This window comes from Herpailurus yagouaroundi, unplaced genomic scaffold (genome assembly GCF_014898765.1).
Source record: "Herpailurus yagouaroundi ecotype Mexico unplaced genomic scaffold, PumYag 141, whole genome shotgun sequence".
Taxonomy (NCBI): Eukaryota; Metazoa; Chordata; class Mammalia; order Carnivora; family Felidae; genus Herpailurus; species Herpailurus yagouaroundi.
The window spans coordinates 17,321,498-17,343,449 of record NW_024412396.1 but is presented as its reverse complement, the minus strand read 5'-3'; the positions used below and the strand labels follow the sequence as shown (position 1 = coordinate 17,343,449).

General features: G+C 39.1%; 1 protein-coding gene across 3 annotated transcripts in view; it reads left to right on the top strand.

Annotated features, from left to right (window-relative positions):
- The first annotated feature begins 799 nt into the window (after positions 1 to 799).
- Positions 800 to 21,952, top strand: part of FBXO33 (F-box protein 33) — a 42,983-nt gene continuing 21,830 nt past the window's right edge. For 2 of the 3 annotated variants that reach the window (XR_005790848.1, XM_040477017.1), the window contains exon 1: positions 803 to 1,672. Coding sequence is in view for 2 of the 3 variants with exons in the window: in XM_040477017.1 (XP_040332951.1) it covers positions 1,065 to 1,672 (608 nt within the window). In the remaining variant the exon portion in view is untranslated. Of the gene's footprint in view, positions 1,673 to 21,952 lie in introns of all 3 variants that reach the window. The other variant, XM_040477018.1, reaches the window with a different exon arrangement.

Below are 21,952 nucleotides of genomic sequence, written 5' to 3'. Positions count from 1 at the left end.
AAATTAGGGGCGCCAAACTAAAGAAAACCTTTATCATAACCACAAGCTTCTTTTCAAGTGGGGCCTTTAAATCTCACAATGGGGAACTCAGAGACTCCCTCAAACCCTGAAGAGGCTAATAAATCATCTAACCAGACCTCACTGCCTTTTCTTCCCCCTCTCCCTCAAAATCCAAAGGGTGGCGCTGTCCTCACTCCTTCCCCACAGACCAGGTGTGCGCGGAGGTCACCTGCACGATGCGACCAGTAGGGAAGGTCCACCTTCGGCCTTGTTCTGGGCTCCCGGCCGCGCCGCGCCGCCCCGCCCCGAGTTACTCCTCTCCCGACACAGCCCGTCCAAGTTAGCCCGAGAGTCCACCCGCCTCCCTCTGCTTAGTGGCTCTCTCTCAGAAATCTCAGAAACTCTTTTAACAATACTCTGGGCAGATGGATCGGCTGAGAAACACCTCGCACGCTGGCACTCTGGCTGAGTCCTTAGCCCAAGAACTAAGAAACTTAGAATGAGAAGCATCACGACCCCTCGTACTGACCCTAGTTCCTCCACTTCCACAGCCTGAACGCCCAAATTAACTAACTTACACTCTTGACGGGGCTCAGTCGCCGCCAGGAGCTGGGACGAGCCGCCTAGCGCAGGAACCAACCGCGCTTCCCGCCCCGCCCCGCCGGCCTTCGTGCGTCAAGAGTCACGTGCAGCATCTCCCTTCCCTGCCGGCAACTGGGCGCTCCCCTCTTCCGGAAGTCGTGCTCAGCCTCTCCGGCTCCTCCCACCACTGGTGACGTCAAACTCAGCTTCTACCACTGCTCTGCCTCCGCGTCCAGGCGCGGGGAGGGGTGCCGTTTCCTTAGGAAAAGTCCTGCCGCTTCCGAGGCGCTAAACATTACAGGCGAGCGTTTTGAAGTTACTGAGTGTATAGACTTTGGACACGCGTGAGTAGAGTTTAAGGAGCCAGAAGCTGGCTATCTAGAAGCCACACCCGCAGAGGCCTTCCCCCCTCTCCGCAATTTCTGTTGCATTTGGTTCAGCCGAGACCCACGGCGGTTCCGCCCCCTTCTTCCTTGTCATTGATGTTGTTGTTCTTGTCAGTGCCGCAGCCCCGACCGCCGGGAGCTCGAACCCGAGCCGGGGCCGCCCGGGTGGCGCGGTGGCGGCGGCAGCGGCTGCGGCTGCAGCAGCTGCGACGGCTGCGGGGGCTGCTCCGGGGACTGCGGGGACGGCCTGGGGCTGGCAGCCGGCGGCGGGGCCGGATGGCTCTGTGCGGGCAGGCGGCAGGCGCCGCGTCGCTGCCCAGCGAGCTGATCGTGCACATCTTCTCCTTCCTGCCCGCGCCTGACCGGCTGCGGGCCTCGGCTTCCTGCTCGCACTGGCGCGAGTGCCTCTTCTACCCTGCTCTGTGGCCCCAGCTCCGCATCTGCCTCCGCGTTTCCCCCGCGGAGCAGCCTCGGCTCGAATTCCTCATGCGCAAGTGCGGCTGGTTCGTGCGAGAGCTGCGTGTTGAGTTCGCCGCCGAGAATTACCTGAGCGGTGGCGGCGGCCCAGGCGACGGAGGCGGCGCGGATCCTGGGACTGGCGGGGAAGAAGTCGAGGCCCTGCAGCTCTCAACCCGTTGGCTGGAAGTGCTGCGCACCTACTTAGAGCTGGTACTGTGCGTGCTGGTCAGCATCCGGAACAACAGGTAGGCTCATCATGGACCTCCATTCATCCTCCTTTTCACCCTCCCCCTCTCCGGGGGCCCCGTGTCGCTTCCTCCCTCTCGCCCCGAAAAAGATTCAGTGAGGATACGCCTGGCAGCTTTAGCGTTGCTTTCTTTCTTCAGTGACTGCGGGTGTCACTTCCAACCCGGCGATTTCTTTTAGGCGAGAGGTCATAACGGGACTCTTCATAACACTTTATAAACATTGATGGACTTGGTGTTTGTGAGACATCACTTCTGGCGCCTTCCAGGCACTGTCTCATTCATCCTCTCGGTGGCCCTGGGATGAAGCTGACAGGCGCCGTCATTCTTCATTTTACAGATGAGAGAACTGAAGCTTGGAGGGTGAGGCCTGTGAATGAGTCTTGAGAAAAACAAAACATAACCCAGTGTTTCTGACCCTGAACCTGTCCATTCAAGATAGTTCGTAGTGGGGGAAGAAGTAGGTATACAGCTGGTGTCTCATAGTTACAAGACTGCGTAAAAGAAATCTTTGACAGCCATTTTCTTACCAGGAATAGTTTTCATTAACTGGGCCAGGCACAAAGAGTAGGAGTGTTTGTTAGAGGGGTGGGGGAAGAGCCTGATCATCAGGGTTGGAAGTCCCTCCCCTTGCACTTCCAGACTCAATTTATCCCCAGTGATTCACCTAAAAGTAGCACAGTACAGCTTAGTGTTTGCGTGTGCTAGGGGAACTGGCCAGTATCTGCAAAGAGTAAGCACATAACTGGCCTGGTTTTGCATCAGGACTTGACTGTCATTCTGGGACTAACTTCCTGTTTTCTGACTTATTATCTTTATCAGCAATTTCCTTTATTTGCCTGTTGTCCTTTCCAAAATCCTATTAGTTTTTTGTATCTGGATATTCTAACCAACCTTACAATTAAACTATGAGTTGGAAAAAAGTTCAAAAGTTCCAAAAGGAGCAACTTTCATAGTAATGATCGTTTAGCAGTTTACGAGTACATTATCTTATTTGATCCTTTCAGTGACCCTGTGAGTTAGGCAAGGCAGCTATTAATCCTATTTTATAGAAAGGAAACTGACGCTTAACAGGGTCAAGTGATAAATGCATTGTCATACAGCATTTTCTACAAGAGCAGTGTCCTTCCTTTTGCAATAAATGAATTGTGTTGAACAGCATGAATTATGTTGAACAGGGTTGAGAGAAGATGCTGATTTAATGCTAGGTAGATAGATATAGATATACTGTGTCTGAGTCAAGAGTGGGAGGTAAGCAGAAAGCTCCAAGTTGTTCCTGGAGCATGGCTCCATCTTTCCAGTGGCCTGTGTATTTCCCCAGCTTTTCACATCAAGCCATAACATTTTCGTACATTGATTGGATGTAGCAAGAGAGGCTGTTTGAAGCTGTAAATTAGAGACTCTCAGTTGAATGTATGGCTAGAGGACCAAACGACCCAGAGTTTAAAAGATTCAGTCAGTGAGCGCTTAAAATACTGATGAGACCAAGAGTGGAAGTGAATTCAGTGAGCACTAATTAGATTTTTCTGTTCTGAGATCAGATGGCACTTCTGAGCAACCATCCAAAAAAAAAAAAAAATTGTGTGCCTTTGGTCCAAGTATGATCAAGCCTTACATAGTACCTAGTTCCTTTTAAGTGTTGTAATAACTGGTTGGTTGGATGCATGGATAACGTTATATAGGCAAAATCGTGATATATCACCTCTTCCTTTTGTTAATTCTTCTCTCCCTACTTCCCTTACCACTGCTGGATTTTTGGGTTTTTTTTTTTTTCAGCCTTATTGAGATATAATTGACAAATACAAGTGTACCTACCACCTTTATTAGCATCCTAATCTACCTGTGTATATTGCCACCTCATGCCTGCCCTTTTGGTTTATCTATCACTTCTGTACAAATATAGCACACTGTCATCCCTGATTTTAAGGTATTCTTGTCATTTACTATACGGATGGTGCTGTGTGTTGTGCTGCTTGGTAGCACATTCATTGTATGTGTCTGGAATCAAAGTATAGTGTTATTATATATATTATCTGTACTAATGATATTTCAAAGTTTTTTTAAAATAAACTATGTGCTTGGAAATAAGTTAATTTAACCTTTATTTTTGAAAATGTCTGGAGATATTTTAGTAATATTAAAAGTACTAACATGAATGTTAAAAGCATAAATGGGACTAGTTTTCTTTAAATTGTAACAAATTTGAAAATGTTTTAGATCAAGTTGCTTATTTGGTAATTCTGGTAAAGTCTGTACTTATTTCCTTCTGTAAGCACTTAACCTACAGACTCAGGGTCAGTAAAGAAGAAAACCATTTTATTTAGAGTTTTTTGGTCTTTCCAAAAACATTAAATTTAACAACTAATGAAAAAAAGGAACATTTAATATTGTTCTTTACACTTCCAACTTAAATTTACAGTGGTTTTGCTTTACAATATCTGCCATTTTGTAAGTACCAAAGGGGGTTTGAAACCCACCAGTTCACAAGTATTATGCTTCCAATCTTTGTGGTAAATTCCTTTATATAATTTACACAACTCAGACAGTTATTTTGTTGTGTTCCAGTTATTTTCATGCACCCCAGGAAAAGAACTAAAACTATAACCTTGGATTGTGGGAACTTTTCAAGGGTACTCTTCCAAGAGGATAATTGGTATTGGTTTTTGCTTGATTCCTGGGTTTTATATGCACATGTACTCTCAGAGTGACCGTAGCCTCTTTATAGGTATCTTAGGTGTTAGGAACAACTCACGAAGATCAAGGATGTCCAGAAATGTCTCTCAAAGGGTAAAACACAGTCCTCCAGGTTTCAGAGCTCCCTTCCCTTCAGGAGGCTACAATATCTGCCATTATTGTAAGAAACGGAAAGAAGAACAGAAATACAGGAGGTATTTCTCATTCATCTGTATTATAAGTTAAATAGGCAGAATTTCTTCTGCAGTTCTGTAAGAAATTGTTCTTAAAAGTTCAAAACAACTCAGATACCACTTTTCGGATTTAATCTAGTTATTGAGTAGTGCTCGTTTGACTACTTGGGAAAAATGAGAGTTCATGGACAATAAAATTAATGATAATAGCTAATAGACTAAGATACTAAAAATACTTATTTCTAAACAGCAGGCATAGGTTCATTGCCATGATCTAGTTTATGCTTTTCTAGACTGTGTAAGTATTTTATAATTTACTTTGTATGAAATTCTAAATTGGGGGAAGTACTTTTTTTAAAGATGAGTACCACAGTAGGCCAGAGAGATTTTATACGAGGGTAATTTTCCTCTTAAAAATCTCGGCTACAGCTCCCAACTACATGTATGTAGATTGACCATTTCATGGTTATGTCTGCTTATATAACCTCTCACTAGTAAAAGATCTATTAATAATAGATCTGGTTGTATTGATTTGGCATGTTCAGGGAAGAAGAGTCTTAACACTTGGTATTGTTTTCTCAACATCAGTCTACCAAAATCCAAAAACAGGCCATTTAAAAATACATCTTAAATTAGGTTAAAAATTCTTTGGACATTTCATATTGTTATCTAAGACAGTAGGAAATACCTTTGAAGATGTTGTGTTCAACAATCCTCAGCCTTATTTTTCTTGAAATATTTTCCCCCACCATAGTGTAGTAAATACATGTAATAATAGCATCTTACTTGTGAGAGCTTTTATTATTCACTTAAAGAAGCCCATTTGAAGAATAAATATTAACATATATTGGGACTCTGACCGGTGTACCGTGTCCAAGAGACGGTTGCCCATAGAGAAGAGAGGTGAGATGATGCATACCCAACAGACTCCTTACCTTAAAACTGACAAATTAAAGTGGTTCCATAGGGATAGCCTCAAGGTCATTGAGAAATGAGGAGACTATCCTGTTAAAGAAACTAACCTCCTCAGAGAGCTGCTGAGAATTAGGGTTCTTTGTAGTCCATAGATACATTCTTACAATGACTGAGAACTGATAGATGGAGGATAGGAAATAAAGCAAAGGACTGCCAAAGTAAAATATTATTTTTTCTGTGTTAAATGAAGCTGTAGAGCAGCTTTTGAATGAAGTGATTAAATTATTTTCATTTTAATATGTTAGTTCTGAGGCAGCCTTGGAAGAGTTCACCCCACTTGATCAATATACATAGGGCCTAAATGATAGCTATTAAAAAAAAATCTGTTTTTTCCTCCAAATATTGAGAGCCTACTAGGTGCTAAACAGTGAAAACAAACTCACATTGTCATGGACTCAACATTCTAGAAGAGAAAGAAACAATAAATGAAAGAAAGATTATTTCAGGTGTGAAATAAAATAAAATCTAAATGTAAAAGAAGACTATGTAATAGTGACTAGATGGCAAGGGAAAACCTGTCCAAAAAGCAACACTTGAGATGCAATATGAGTGACAGAAGTCACCCATCTGAAGATTTGAGCAAATACCAAATTAAACAGGAAAAAAAAAAATTAAACACCAAAGCCTTAGGCCAGACAAATTTTTGATGTGATGGAACAGTAGGAAATTATGGCAGGACCATGAGAATGAAAGTGGGAGGGTTGTCAAGATGCTGTCTGAGTTGTAGAGGGAGGAAGAGATGGAGTTGGTTATGTGGGCTTGTGGAATGAAGTTTGAGCTACATTCTAAGAATAAAAGAAGTCACCAAGAAATATTTAAGGGCAAGAGTAATGTGATCTAATTTGGCTTTTAAGACAATCACTCTGGTTGCTGTGTAATGAATGAACTATACGAGAGAACAAGAGATGATGCGAGGAGACTTGGGAAACTTTTACAATAAACTAGGCAGACATGATGGTAGCTTAGAGTATGGTTGGAGACAATGGAGATGAAGAAAAGTGGATGGATGTAGAATGTATTTTGGAAGTACAGTCAAGAGGACATTATTCTCTGTAAGAATCACTGATTTCTTGTCCTTAGTATTGTTAAAATGAACTTTTAATAAATAGCATGTTCAATAGCAATTTTAAACGTCAGTCTTAAGCTTTTGTTGTCTGTAATCTCTGGGATGTAAGGATGATGGTGATTCTTAGAAGGTAATTGAGTAAGTGAATTGTAAACAAGTGCTAGAAGATTGCTTTTAGTTAATGGATCCTAATAAAGCTAATAAAGAATACTATTATAGGCCGATGACTTACTTCAGGTCCCTAAAATTGTGCTGTATAGTTTGAAAGCCACTAGTCACATATAGCTTTTTTTATAGCTTTTTAATTTTTAATTTCTTAAAATTAAAGATTAGTTAGGCACAGTAGCCACATTTCAAGTGCTCAAGGGGCGCCTGGGTGGCTCAGTTGGTTAAGCGTCCGACTTTGGCTCAGGTCATGGTCTCACTGTCTGTGAGTTCGAGCCCCACGTCGGGCTCTGTGCTGACAGCTCAGAGCCTGGAGCCTGCTTCCGATTCTGTGTCTCCCTCTCTGACCCTCCCCCATTCATGCTCTGTCTCTCTCTGTCTCAAAAATAAATAAACATTAAAAAAAATTTTTTTTTTTTTTTAAAAGTGCTCAGTAGCCCAGTGTAGCTACTGGCTACCATTATTGGACAACATGGAAGAGTATTGCCATGATGACAGAGAGTTATATTGGACCACTGTTCGCTAAAGTGTTTGTTTGTTTTTGTTTGTTTCTTTTGGCTATGATCATTCATTAGCATTTGTGAGAGAAGGAAATATGTTACCAAAAGTGTTATGTGGATACAAACATACTTGGTATTAAACATGGACTAAGAAAAGAATTGACCTGAAAGAATTTCGTGCAGTGATGTAGATTATTTTAACTTTTATCCAGTTAGAAAAGTAAAATGTTACATTTTATGAGCCCCTTTACAGCACTGGGAAAGGTTTTAACCTTTTTAAGAACATTTCTTTGAAGTACCAAGTTTTTATGTATTCCCTTTTGCCATAGTTCATTAGACTTGGCTGTATTAACTTTAATTTAGGGTGGGTATGTTTTGCATTTTTCCACTGATACTATTTTTTTACATCAAAGAAATAATTTGGAGCTTCTGAAATGGAAGGAAATATAGTAGTTATTGCCACTAATGAAGTTCCCCAATTCTGAACCACAAAAGAGAGAACAATAAGGTCATTATGACCAAGATACCAGAAATTTTGGGGTCCCAGTTATATTAAACAGTCCAACAGAAATCCCAGGAAAAGATAAAAGGTTTTCTGGCCTCTGTAGTCAGACCTTGAGGAATATTTCTTAGGCTCATAGGTGGTTAATATTATTTTCAAAGCATTCCCTGAACTAACTCAATGAATCCACAGGCATACCTTGTTTTATTGTGCTTTGCTTCTTATTGCACTTCACAGATGTGTTGTTTTTGTTTTTGTGTTTACAGATTGACATTTTGTGGCAACCCCACATTGAACAAGTCTGTTGGCACCATTTTTCCAACGGCACTTGCTCACCTTGTGTCTCTGTGTCACATTTTGGTAATTCTTACAATATTTCAAACTTTTTCATGATAATTAGATTTGTTATGGTGATCTGTGGTCGGTGATCTTTGATGTTACAATTGTAATTATTTTAGGGTGCCACAAACCATTTCCATATAAGACAACAAACTTAATCAGTAAATGTTGTGTGTTTTGACTGCTCCAATTACCAGCCATTCCCTAGCCTTTTTCCTTCTCCTCGGGCCTCCCTGAATCCCTGAGATACCACAGTATTGAAATTAGGCCAATTAATAACTCTGAAATGGCCCTGAGTGACAGGAAGAATCACATGCCTCTTCCTTTATTTTTTTTAACTTTTTTTTTTTAAGTTTATTTATTTAGAGAAAGAGAGAATGAAGAGGGAGGGTCAGAGAGGCAGGGGGACAGAGGATCCCAAAGTGGGCTCTGTGCTGACAGCAGAGAGCCCCACGCAGGTCTCAAACTCATGAACCATGAGATCATGACCTGAACTAAAGTCAGACACTCAATGACTGAGCCACCCAAGTGCCCTTCTCTCGCTTTAAATCAGAAGCTAAAAATGATTAAGCTTAGTGAGGAAGGCATGTCAAAGGCCAAGACAGACCAAAGGCTAGACGTCTTGTGCCAAATAGTTAGCCAAGTTGTGAATACCAAAGAAAAGTTAGTGAAGGAAATTAAGAGTGCTATCCCAGGGAACACACAAATGATAAGTGGAACAGCCTTATTGCTGATAAGGAGAAAGTTTTAGTGGTCTGTATAGAAGATAAAAACAGCCACATTCCCTTAAGCCAAAGCCTAATCCAGAACAAGGCTCTAACTCTCTTCAGTTTTGTGAAGGCTGAGAGAGGTGAAGAAGGTACAAAAGAAAACTTTGAAACTAGCAGAAGTTGGTTCATGACATTTAAGGAAAAAAGCCTTCCCCATAACATCAAGGTGCAAGGTATAGTAGCAATTGCTGATGTAGAAGCATGTAGCAAGTTATCCAGAAGATCTAGCTAAGATAATTAATGAAGATGGCTACCCTAAGCAACAGATTTTCAACATAGACAAAACAGCCTTCTGTTGGGAGAAGATGCCATCTAAGACTTTCAGAGCTAGGGAGGGAGAAGTCATTGCCTCGCTTCAAAGCTTCAAAAGACAGCTTGGCTCTTTTATCAGGGGCTAATGAAACTGATGACATCTAAGTTGAAAACGGTGCTCACTGACTATTCTAAAAATCCTAGAGCCTTTGAAAATTATAGTAAATCTATTCTACCTGTGCTCTGTAAATGGAACAGCAAAGCCTAAATGAACAGCATATCTGTTTACAACATGGTTTGCTGAATATTTTGAGCCCACTGGTTAGACCTACTACTCAGAGGGGAAAAAAAATCCTTTCAAAATATTACAACTCATTGGGGCGCCTGGGTGGTTCAGTCAGTTAAGCAGCCAACTTCAGCTCAGGTCATGATCTCACAGTTCCTGAGTTCAAGTCCCACATCTGGCTCTGTCTGTACTGACAGTTTGGGATTCTCTCTCTCCTCCACTTGTGCTCTCTCTCTCTCATAATAAATAAATAAACTTAAAAGAAATAGTTCATTGACAATGTACCTGTTCACCCAAGAACTCTAATGGAATTGTACAATGAAATTAATGTTGTTTTCATGACTGGTAGTTCAGCATCCATTCTGTAGCCCAAGGAGTAATTTTGACTTTCAAGCCATACTATTTTTAAATATATATATATTATAAGGCTATAACTGCCATAAATCATGATTCCTCTGATAATCTGGACAGGGTAAGTTGAAAACCTGGAAAAGAATCACCACTCTAGGTGTCATTAAGAACATTCATAATTCATGAGAAGAGGTCAGACTACCATCATTAAAGGAGTTTGGAAGAACTTGATTCCAATCCTCATGGGTGACCTTAAGGGGTTCAAGATTTTGGTGGAGGAAGTAACTGCAGATGTGGTGGAAATAGCAAGAGAACTAGAATTAGAAGTGGAACATAAAGATGTGACTGAATTAGTGCAAACTCATGATAAAACGTTAATGAATGAAGAGTTGCTTCTTATGGATGGGCAAAGAGAGTGGTTTCTTGAAATAGAATCTACTGCTGATGAAAATGCTGTCACGATTATTGAAATGACAACAGAGGATTTGGAATATTACATACTTCGTTGATAAAGCAGGATGGTTTGAGAGGATTGACTCCATTGTGGATAAAATGCTATCAAACAGCATTGCATACTAAAGAGAAATAATTTGTGCAATGAAGAGTCAATTGATGTAGCAAACTTTATTGTCTTAAGAAATTGCCACATCTACCCTATCCTTTAGCAACCACCACCCTGATCAGTCAGCAGCCATCAGCATGGAGGTAAGACTCTCCACCAGTAAAAACATTTGGTGAAAGCTCAGATGATGGTTAGCATTTTTTAACAATAAAGTTTTTTTTTTCTAATTTTTTTTAAATGTTTGTTTATTTCTGAGAGAGAGACAGAGCATGAGCACAGAGGGGCAGAGAGAGACACACAGAATGGGAAGCAGGCTCCAGGCTCCGAACTGTCAGCACAGAGCCAGCCACAGGGCTCCAACTCACAAGCCATGAGAGCATGACCCGAGCCACCCAGGTGCCTCAGCAATAAACTATTTTATAATTAAGGCATGTACACTTAGACATAATACTCTTGTGTACTTGATAGACTACAGTATAGCATAAAAATAACTTGTATATGCACTGACTGGGAAACCAAAAAATTCATTTGACTTAGCTTTTTATTATGGTATTTGCTTTATTGTGATGATCTGGAACCAGACCCATAATATCTTAAAGATATGCTTATATATGTGTAGGTTTTTATAAAAGGCTGTCAAAAATTCTCATGGTTGTTTAATTCATAGGGAAATTCTTATGCTAAAAAGAAAACTAGCCCTTTTCATGAAATTTTAATATGCATATATGTTTTGTAAAACATACAATTTAAATACGTATATTAAAATTGTATGTCCATTTAACTATGGTTGAAAAGGTAATGCAGATAAATGCAGGGGCACCTAGGTGGCTCATTTGGTTAAGTGTCTGACTCTTGACTTCTGCTCAGGTAATGATCTTACAGTCATGGGATCAAGCCGCATGTCAGGCCTCTGCACTATCCAGAGCCTGCTGGGGATTCTCTCTCTCCCTCTCTCTTTGCCACTCCCTCCAGCTCTCGCTCTTCAAAATAAATAAATAAACTTTTTAAAAGTGCATATAACTGGTTTGAGAAAAGAAGTTTCACTTTTCTGGCAAATATGATATTTTAGAGGCATTCCTAATGCATCTTGTACCTAATGTACATCTGTACCCTAAATTTGTAATATGTTAGGTATAGCTAAATAGACCCTAATTTTTGTCATGAACTAAGGTAAATATATTATTCAACAAGTATTTATTGAATGCCAGGCCCTGTTGTAGCAACCAGGGATACAACAGTAGTCAAAGAGTCCTGCCATCATAGAGCATATTCTAGTGGGGAAAAAAAAAAAGACAAAAAAACAAGTAAGTAAAATATATAGTATCATAGTTCATAATACATGCAGTGAGGCAAAATGAAGCAGTGAAGGGAAATGGGAATGGTGGAAGTAGAAAGGAGTGTTGCTGTGTAAAATAAGGGAATTTAAGAAACATCGCAACCACTGAAATAGTATTTGAAAGAAGTAAGGGAGGGAGCAGCCTTCTGTGTCTCTCTGGAAAGTCATTCTTGGAGTAAGTAGCAGCTAAATGGAGGAACTCAACTGCGGGACTTTGACCAAGGGAGTGCTTAAGTATGATAGCAGAAAATGCCTTGGAATATAGAACACTGCCCGCCACCTATGGGGAATGGTGATGTGGAAATCAGTAGCCCTTTATTAGGCTCTTATAAAGACTTTGACTTTTACTCTAAGAGGAGGAGCCATGAAAAAGTTTTGAACTGAGGAGTGACATATATACTATTTCAAAAGGAACATTCTAACAGAACAAACTGATGGTTTCTAGAGGGAAGGGGGATAGAGGAATGGGTAAAATGGATGAAGGAGAGTAGGAAATACAGGTTTCCAGTTATGGAATGAATAAGTAATGGGAATAAAAGGCATAGCATAGGGAATATAGTCAGTGATGCTGTAATAGCATTGTATGGTGACATGGTAACTATACTTTTGGTGAGCATAACATAACATATAGAGAAGTTGAATCTGTTTTGTACACCTGAAACTAATGTAATATTGTGGGTCAACCATACTCAAAAGATTTTTAAAAAAAGGAACATTCTAGATGCTGTGTTGGAAATCGTTTGTAGCAGGACAAGGGTAGAAGCAACAGGCTGAGTCAGGAGGCCTTTGCAATGATCCAGGCAAGGGATGATGGTGCTGTGGACCAGTGTGGGAGCAGTGAAAGTGATGAGTAGTCTGATTGTATATTTTTATCTGGAGGCCTTCTAGAAGGAGAATGTAAGTATAAGAAATTAGACATAATTGTCCAGCTAATATTATAATGCCCTTTTAATTGCTACTCCCTAAATATGTCTAAACATATTTTTCCTTTGGCCATTTTTACTCATTTTGTTTTCCTTTTGCATTAATGGTTTGTACTTTCTTTAAAAAAGAAAATACCCAGCGTGTGAACAGTTTACTTTCTGAAAATATGGCTTATCTTTGGTATTCAACTCCTTGTACCGCGAAGTACTTTCAAACAGTGCCCTGTTCATATAGTTCTTATGTAAATTTGAGTCAGTCTGTTGAATTGCCCCAGAAACTTCCTGGTCTCCCTTACTGCAGTCACTTGGAATTTTCCTTTCCCTCTTTTCTCCTCCCTCATTTCCTGCTTCATGTAAACCCATTACTTCTTTGAATTTGCTTACATCTGGCCCTCATATGAGCTATGGGCTCAAGATGGTAGGACTAAGTAGAAAGGAAAAAGCAGGTAGTGCTCTACACAAGGATTCTTCCTTCCCTTTGCCCCAAATCACTAGTCTCATCACCTGTAACCATAGGCCCAGATAAATCTGTTTTCCTACCCAGACATTCCTCATGTGTACTCTTCTTCTTTTACATCTCTTAATCTGGGAAAAGGGAAGAAACAAAGCAGAATTGAACTACCTTTTATTCAGATGTTGCTAGTAACTTCAAAAAAGAATCTCATTCTTATAAACCTCAAAAGGACTATTTTGGTTAAAGGCAAAGGAGAAAGGTAATCACCTGAAGCAAGAGACTTTGCTCCTCCATAGCTTATACCCACCTTCTCAAGCCTAACACCCTCCTGATACCAAACTCGTATTAGAGTCACCACTACAGTCATGGGGCTCGGTAAGACCCAGTTGTATTGCCAGCACTGCAAAGAGCTGAATACATGTGTTCCCCTAAAATGCTAAACTAATTTTCCCAGAGAAACAGCAATATTAAGCAACCATAAGGATATGTACCATTATTATTCCTATTTTACAGATGGTGAAACTGAGGCACAGAGTAACGTGAACTTGCCAGTTACACAGAGAAATGACTGCCTGATTTTCTAACTCTTTTAATGAAATTTTCGAACACACACAAAAAATACACACAAAGAACCTATCATTCAGATTCAGTCATTAAGGATTTTGCCACATTTGCTTTCTTTTATCTTAAGTGTTTTAAAACAAATCCAACATATTGATGTCATTTTACACTACACACTCAGTATGAAGCTCTGGAAGTAGTGGGCTTTTTTTTATATAAACACAATGCCAGTTATACACATTAATAAAGTTATTAATAATTCCTTATTCTCACCTGATTTTTTTTAAACCTTTATTTCTATGCCAAGAGTCTAAACTTATGGACATATGGACCTTAACTGCTATCTATAATTTTTCACATCATTGGCACACGATATATATTCTAATAATTGAATGAACAAACAGTAGAACAGTGTATAGGCTGAGTTTCTAAGGTATAAGTACTTAATGATCTGACAGCTCTGGTTTTTTGAAATAGGATTAAAGAAGAATGCAGTTAAGTTGAAGAAATAAATTATCTTTTGGCAATAGTACAGTCTTTTGCATGTTCCAGAAGATTGATTATCAAACATTATATGTGATTTTGTACTTTCACAACACATCTTTAGGACTTGGAGAGGGACTGGTGATAGTAAATTGTATCCTATTATTATTACCATAGAAACAGAGCTAAATTAACTTGAAGGATTCAGATGAAAGAAAAAGTTTGTAACTAACTGTAATACTTTTCCAGTGTTTTTATTACATGCCTTTTGAGCAAATGCATGTTATGTACATTGGGCAGGAAAGAACCCTGTTTGTTTCTTTAGTTCATTCACTGACTCAGCAATAAATAAATGAATACATAAATAAAATAGGTCACAGATTTCATATTTAAGTAAAAGGATTATGTGGCGCAAATGATTTGTTACTGCTATTGTCTCTTAGCTTCAAAATGAGTCATCTGTTTATTGCCATGGTTCAGTATGTTCTATTCTAACTTTGTTGCCTAGGTGTTCTTTTCAGTCCCTTATTTACCATCTGAAACAATAATGAGCCGCCTGAAGGCTATATGCAGTTTTCTTGCCTTCACCATATGATCTATAATATGATTTCAACATGATACACTTGAAGGCTGCTGTTGAGTTGTCAGTGGGGTTTTTTGTTTTGTTTTGCTAGGTTTAAAAGTAAATTGTTGTTTTCTGTATCACTTAATTAAAATTTTCTTTATTTGGAGTGGAACAATAAGTACCTAAAAACATTTTTCCACAAATGGCCATCATATACTACTCTAAAATATGCCACTTATAATTTTTATAATAACTTTCAAAAAGACAATTATATTCTAGGACATGGTTTAATTATAAGGAACAACATGAAATGGGAGTCAGAACCCAGGTCCTCTACTTAGCTCTGCCCTAACTAGTATTACACTCTTAGACAAGTCACCTCAGTTTCCTGATCTGTAAAGAGATGATTGAATTTGATGATTCCAAAAATCATTCTAGCTTCTAATGTGTGTTTATGATTACATAAACACATACATGATTTCCATATGGAAAGTTTATGCATTATTTTTAATTTTACTATAATAAGATTATTACCATTGCATTGCTGCAAATAGAATTTTTTATATATGTTTGTTTATTTTTGAAATAGATGGGATGGGGATGGAAGATAGGGGCAAAGAGAGGGAGACAGAGGATCCAAAGCAGTCTCTGCACTTATAGCAGCGAGCCCAATAAGGGGCTCGAACTTACAAACCATGAGATCATGACCTGAGCTGAAATCAAGAGTCGGATGCTTAACTGACCGAACAGGCACCCCACCAGAATTTTTTTTTAATCTTTGTTTATTTTGAGAGAGAGAGAGGCAGAGCATGAGCAGGGGAGGGGCAGAGAGAGAGGGAGACACAGGATCCAAAGCAGGTTCCAGGCTCCAAGCTATCAACACAGAGTCCAACATGGGGCTCCAAACCACGAACTGGGAGATCATGACCTGACCCGAAGTTAGACACTTAATGGAGTGAGCCACCCAGGCCATCCCCTCAACAGAATTTTTTTAAATTGCCTTTGACTGGCATGTTTTGAACATTGCTGGGATGTTGAAAAATATTATATAGATGGAGCTAAAACAGAAATATCCCAAAGAGTCTCCTTACATTAACTTGTCAAATTTTACTAATGTGCAGGTTGTTAGTTTATGTAATGATTTTAAAATGAATTAACTTATGGGACGCCTGGGTGGCTCAGTTGGTTAGCGTCCGATTTCAGCTTAGGTCATGATCTGACAGCTCATGAGTTCAAGCCCTACTTCAGACTCTGATGACAGCTCAGAGCTTGGAGCTTACTTTGGATTCTGTGTCTCCCTCTTTTGGCTCTCTGGCCCTCCCCTGCTCACACTCACTGGCTATGTCTCTTTCTGTCTCTAAAAACCAAATAAACATTAAAAAAATTTTAATGATTTAACTTCTTATAATGATAAAAAAAAAAAGCTACATAAACCTAGTTTAAATTTATTCTCTCTGTCCCAGTTGAAGATGGCAATGTAGGAAGACTTTGAACTCACTTCCTCCAAATTACACCTATTAATAGGTCAGTTCCTCCTGAAGAAGATCTAACTAAGGACTGAACAGGTACTGAAAAACCAAAGGTAAAGAGAATGGCAAGAGAAAGCAAGAGAGACAGAGACATGCCATGGCATTAAAGAGTTACTGGCATATACAGCCACAGCTCCACCCAACCAGCAAAATCACCAATGCACACACAGTCTGCTCAGGGTACACTGTACACAAGACCACTCCTTCAGCTTTAGGAGAAGTAGTTGTTTCGCCTAATGCATACAAACACAGACAGTCAAGCAAACTCGGGAGACAGAGGAATATGCTCTATAAGAAAGAACAGGGGGGAAAAAAAAAAAACACCTCAGAAAAGGAACTAAATGAAACAGAGATCAACAATCTGCCTGATAAAGAACTTAAAGTAATGATCATAAAGATACTCAATGGGTTGGAAAAAAAAAAATGGAAGAACTCAGTGAGACCTTCAATAAAAATATAGAAAATACTAAAATGCTAAAAAGAGATCATTGTAATTTTAAACAGGGTTAATACAATAACTGAAGTAAAAAACACAGTAGAAGGGGTGCCTGCCTGAGTGGCTCAGTCAGTTAAGCCTTCAACTCTTGATTTTGCCTCAGGTCGTGATCTCATGATCTCATTTTAATTATTATGCACTGTGGTGTGGACCTTTTGGGTTCATCTTGTTTGGAACTCTCTGTGTTTCTTGGAGATGGAAGTCTATTTACCTCCCTACCTTAGGGGAGTTTTCAGTTATTATTTCTTCAGATAAGTTTCTACACCTTTCTCTCTGTTTCTTTTGGGACTACTATAGTGCAAATGTTTGTTTACTTGATTTTATCTAAGAGATCTCTTAATCTATCCTCATTTTAAAAAATTCTTTTTTCTTTTTGCGATTCAGCTTGTGTGCCATTACTCTATCTTCCAGATTGCTGATGTTCTTCTGCATCCTCAAAAATTACTGTTGATTCCCTCTAATGTGGGTTTTTTTGTTTTGTTTTTTTTTAGAGAAAGAACAAGTACCCACACATGAATGGGGTAGGGGCAGTGTGAGAGAGACAATCTTAAACAGGCTCCATGCCTAGCATCGAGCCCGACACAGGGCTCAATCTCACAACCATGAGATCATGACCTGAGCCAAAATCAAGACTCTGCCACTTAACTGACTGAGCTACCTAGGCACTCCTGGGTTTTTTGTTTGTTTTTTTAAGAATGTGTTTGAACTTAAATGACCATCAAGTTAATGTAGACTGCTGTTTACTTAGGATGACATGTATGAACCTCATGATAACCACAAAGCCAAAACCTATGATAGATACACCAAAAATAAAGTGAAATATGGCACAAAAACAGACACTCAGATCAATGGAACAAAATAGAGAACCCAGAAATGGACCCACAAACGTATGGCCAAGTAATCTTTGACAAAGCAGGAAAGAATATCCAATGGAATAAAGACAGTCTCTTCAGCAAGTGGTGCTGGGAAAACTGGACAGCGACATGTGGTAGAATGAACCTCGGCCACTTTCTCACACCATACACAAAAATAAACTCAAAATGGATGAAAGACCTCAATGTAAGACAGGAAGCCATCAAAATCCTTGAGGAGAAAGCAGGCAAAAACCTCTTTGAACTTGCCCGCAGCAACTTCTTACTTAACACGTCTCCGGAGGCAAGGGAAACAAAAGCAAAAACGAACTATTGGGACCTCATCAAAATAAAAAGCTTCTGCACATTGAAGGAAACAATCAGCAAAACTAAAAGGCAACCAACAGAATGGCAGAAGATATTTGCAAATGACATATCAGATAAAGGGTTAGTATCCAAAATCTACAAAGAACCTATCAAACTCAATACCCAAAAAACAAATAATCCAGTGAAGACATGGGCAAAAGACATGAATAAACACTTCTCCAAAGAAGACATCCAGATGGCCAACCAACACATGAAAAAATGTTCAACATCAGTCATCCTCAGGGAAATACAAATCAAAACCACAATGAGATACCACGGTACACCCGTCAGAATGGCTAACATTAACAACTCAGGCAACAACAGATGTTGGCGAGGATGCAGAGAAAGAGGATCTCTTTTGCATTGTTGGCGGGAATGCAAGCTGGTGCAGCCACTCTGGAAAACAGTATGGAGGTTCCTCAAAAAACTAAAAATAGAACTACCCTATGACCCAGCAATTGCACTACTAGGCTATTTCGAAGGGGAACATGCACCCCCATGTTTATAGCAGCACTATCAACAATAGCCAAAGTATGGAAAGAGCCCAAATGTCCATCGGTGGATGAATGGATAAAGAAGATGTGGTATATATATACAATGGAGTATTACTCGGCAAACAAAAAGAATGAAATCTTGCATTTGCAACTACGTGGATGGAACTGGAGGGTATTATGCTAAGTGAAATCAGTCAGAGAAAGACAAAAATTATATGACTTCATTCATATGAGGACTTTAAGAGACAAAACAGATGAACATAAGGGAAGGGAAACAAAAATAACATAAAAACAGGGAGGGGGGACAAAACAGAAGAGACTCATAAATATGGAGAACAAACTGAGGGTTACTGGAGGGGTTTTGGGAGGGGGGATGGGCTAAATGGGTAAGGGGCACTAAGGAATCTACTCCTGAAATCATTGCTTCACTGTATGCTAACTAAGTGTGATATAAATTTTTAAAAATAAAAAACAAAGTTAAAAAAATAAGGCAAAAAATTTTAAAAATAAAGTGAAATAAAGCCAAATACAACACTAGAGATACTTATCCATCACAGAACAAGAGAAGCAGAAAAGTACAATGAACTACAAAAACAACCAGAAAACAAACTTAATAAATGGTAGTAAGTATATACTTATCAGTCATTACTTTAAATGTAAGTGGCCTAAATGCTCCAATCAAAAGACACAGAGTGGTAGAATGGATAAAAACAGTAAGATCCATCTATATTGCTTCCTACAAGAGACTCATCTCAGACCTAAAGATGCTTACAGACTGAAAGTGAAGGGACAGGAAACATTCACCATGCAAATGAAAGTGAAAAAAAAAAAAATTGGGGTAGCATTACTTAGACAAAATACTTTTTTTTCTCTTTTTTTGAGAGAGAGCACAAGCAGGGGAGGGGCAGAGAGTGCGGACAGAGAAGTGGGCTCTGCGCTGACAGGCTGACAGGGCCAAGCCCGATATGGGGCTCGAGCTCATGAACTGCAAGATCATGACTTGAACCGGTTGGATGTTCAATTGACTGAGCCACCCAGGTACCCCCAAAATAGACTTTTAAACAAAGATTGTAATATAAGAGAAGGGCATTACATAATAATAAAGAGATCAATCCATCAAGAAAATAGAGGACTTTAACATTCCACTTATATCAATGGATGGATCATCCAGACAGAAAATCAATATGACATATTGTACCATCTGGACATAACAGATATATACAGACCGTTCCATATAAAAACAACAGAATACACATTCTTTTCAAGTATAAATAGAATACTCTCCAGAGTAGATGACATATTAGGCCATTAAACAAGCCTCAATAAATTTAAGATCAAAATCATACCATGTATCTTTTCCAACACAACAATATGAACCTAGAAATGAATCACAGGGGAAAAAAAACAAAAAACAGGAAAACCACAAAAATGTCGAGACTAAACGACATAACCTCTAAACAACCAAGGGATCAATGAAGCAGTCAAAGAATAAATAAAAAAAATACATGGCGACAAATGAAAATGAACACACGACAGTCCAAAATCTCTGGGACACATCATAAGCAGTTTGGAGAGGGAAGTATATAGCAATATAGGCCTAAGAAGAAAAAAAAATCAATCTAATATTACACATAAAGGAACTAGAAAGAGAACAAACAAAACCCAAGGTGAGTAGAAGAAAGGAAATACTAAAGATCAGGACAGAAGTAAATGACATAGAGACTTAGAAGAAGAAGGAGGAGGGAGAGGGGAAAGAAAAAGAAGAGGAAGAAGAAGAAAGAAAAGAAAAAGGAAAAAAAAAAGCAAACTCAAGAGCTGGTTCTTTGCAAAGATAAACAAGATTGACAAACGCTTAGATTGATTAAGAAAAAAAGAGAAAAGACCCAAATAAAGCCAGAAATGAGAAAGAAGTAACTGATACCACAGAAATATAAAGGATTGCATAGCAATCACACACAAAAAAAGAAATGAGAGGCATCCATGTTGGTAAAGAAGTTGTTAAACTGTCACTTATTTGCAGATGACATGATGCTATACATAGAAAAATCCTAAAGATTCCACAAAAAAAAACTACTAGAAAAAATGAATTCAGTAAAGTGGCAGGATACAAAATTAATAACTAGAAATTGGTAGTGTTTCTAGACAACAAAAGTGAAGTCACAGAAATTAAAAAAAAAAAAAAACACTACTTATAGTTGTACCAAAAAGAATAAAGTACCTAGGAATAAACTTAACCAAAGAGATGAAAGACCTATACTCTATGAACTATAAAACACTGATAAAAGAAACTGTAGACACTAAGAAATGGAAAGATATTCCAAGTTCATGGATGAGAATATTGTCAAAATGTCCATATTACCCAAAGCGATCTACAGAGTTACTGACATCATTCTCAAAACACCAACAGTATTTTTCACAGAACTTAAACAAATAACACTGAAATTTGTATGGAACAACAAAAGACCCTGAATAGCCAAAGCAATCCTAAGAAAGAACAAAACTGGAGGTATCACAATTCTGGACTTCAAGTTATGATACAAAGTTGTAGTAATCAAAATAGTACAGTACTGGCACAAAAATAGACACAGAGCAATGGAACAGAATATAAAACCCAGAAATAAACCCACACTTATATGCTTAATTAATCTTCAACAAAGCAGGAAAGAATATCCAAAGGGGAAAAGAGAGTCTGACTCTTAATTTTGGCTCCAGTCATAATCTCACGGTTGTGAGATCAAGCCTTGCATAGGGCTCCTTGCTGGGCATGGAGCCTGCGTGGGATTCTCTTTCTCCCTCTCTTTCTGCCCCTGCCCTGTTCATGCACTCGCTCGCTCATGCTCTCTCTCTCTCTCTCTGTCTCTCTCGCTCTCGCTCTCGCTCTCTCTCTCTCAAAATAAATAAACACTAAAAAAAAGAATTTCCGAAGTAAAGCATTTTTATTTTCTCTAAAAACTGGGAAACTGGTGTTTTCTGTGGTGGTGGTAATTTTGACAGCTGTGATTTGATTGAGAACTGGCATTTCTGGGGCGTCTGGGTGGCTGAGTCTGTTAAGTGTCTGACTTCAGCTCACGTCATGATCTCGCAGCTTCACGAGTTTGACACCTGCATTGGGCTCTCTGCTGTCAGTGCAGAGCTCCTTTTAGACCTTCTGTCCCCCTCCCTTTCCACTCCCCGACTCATTCTCATTCTCCTCTCTCTCTATCAAAAGTAAACATTTTTAAAAAGTGGCATTTTTGATAGAAAAGGCTTTTTCTTGGAATATGAAAGCTTGCCAGCAAAAGTGACAAACAGCCCTCTAGGCCCAAAATAAATTAGGTGTTGGTCTTATTATACTTATTTTGATTCTCTAACCTACTTTTGTGTGAATCTTTCATAGTAATCTCTGTCATTGGTTGACATCTGCTTGTTCTTTCTGACCTTACATACACATAGAAGTAGCTCCTAAAATCTGGCAGTTTTGATAAGGGATATACATTGGTAAATGTGGTTAATAATATCTTCTAACTGTCGACAGATCTAGAATTTTTGTTGTTTTAGTGGTGTGTGTGTGTGTGTGTGTGTGTGTGTGTGTGTGTGTGTGTGTGTGT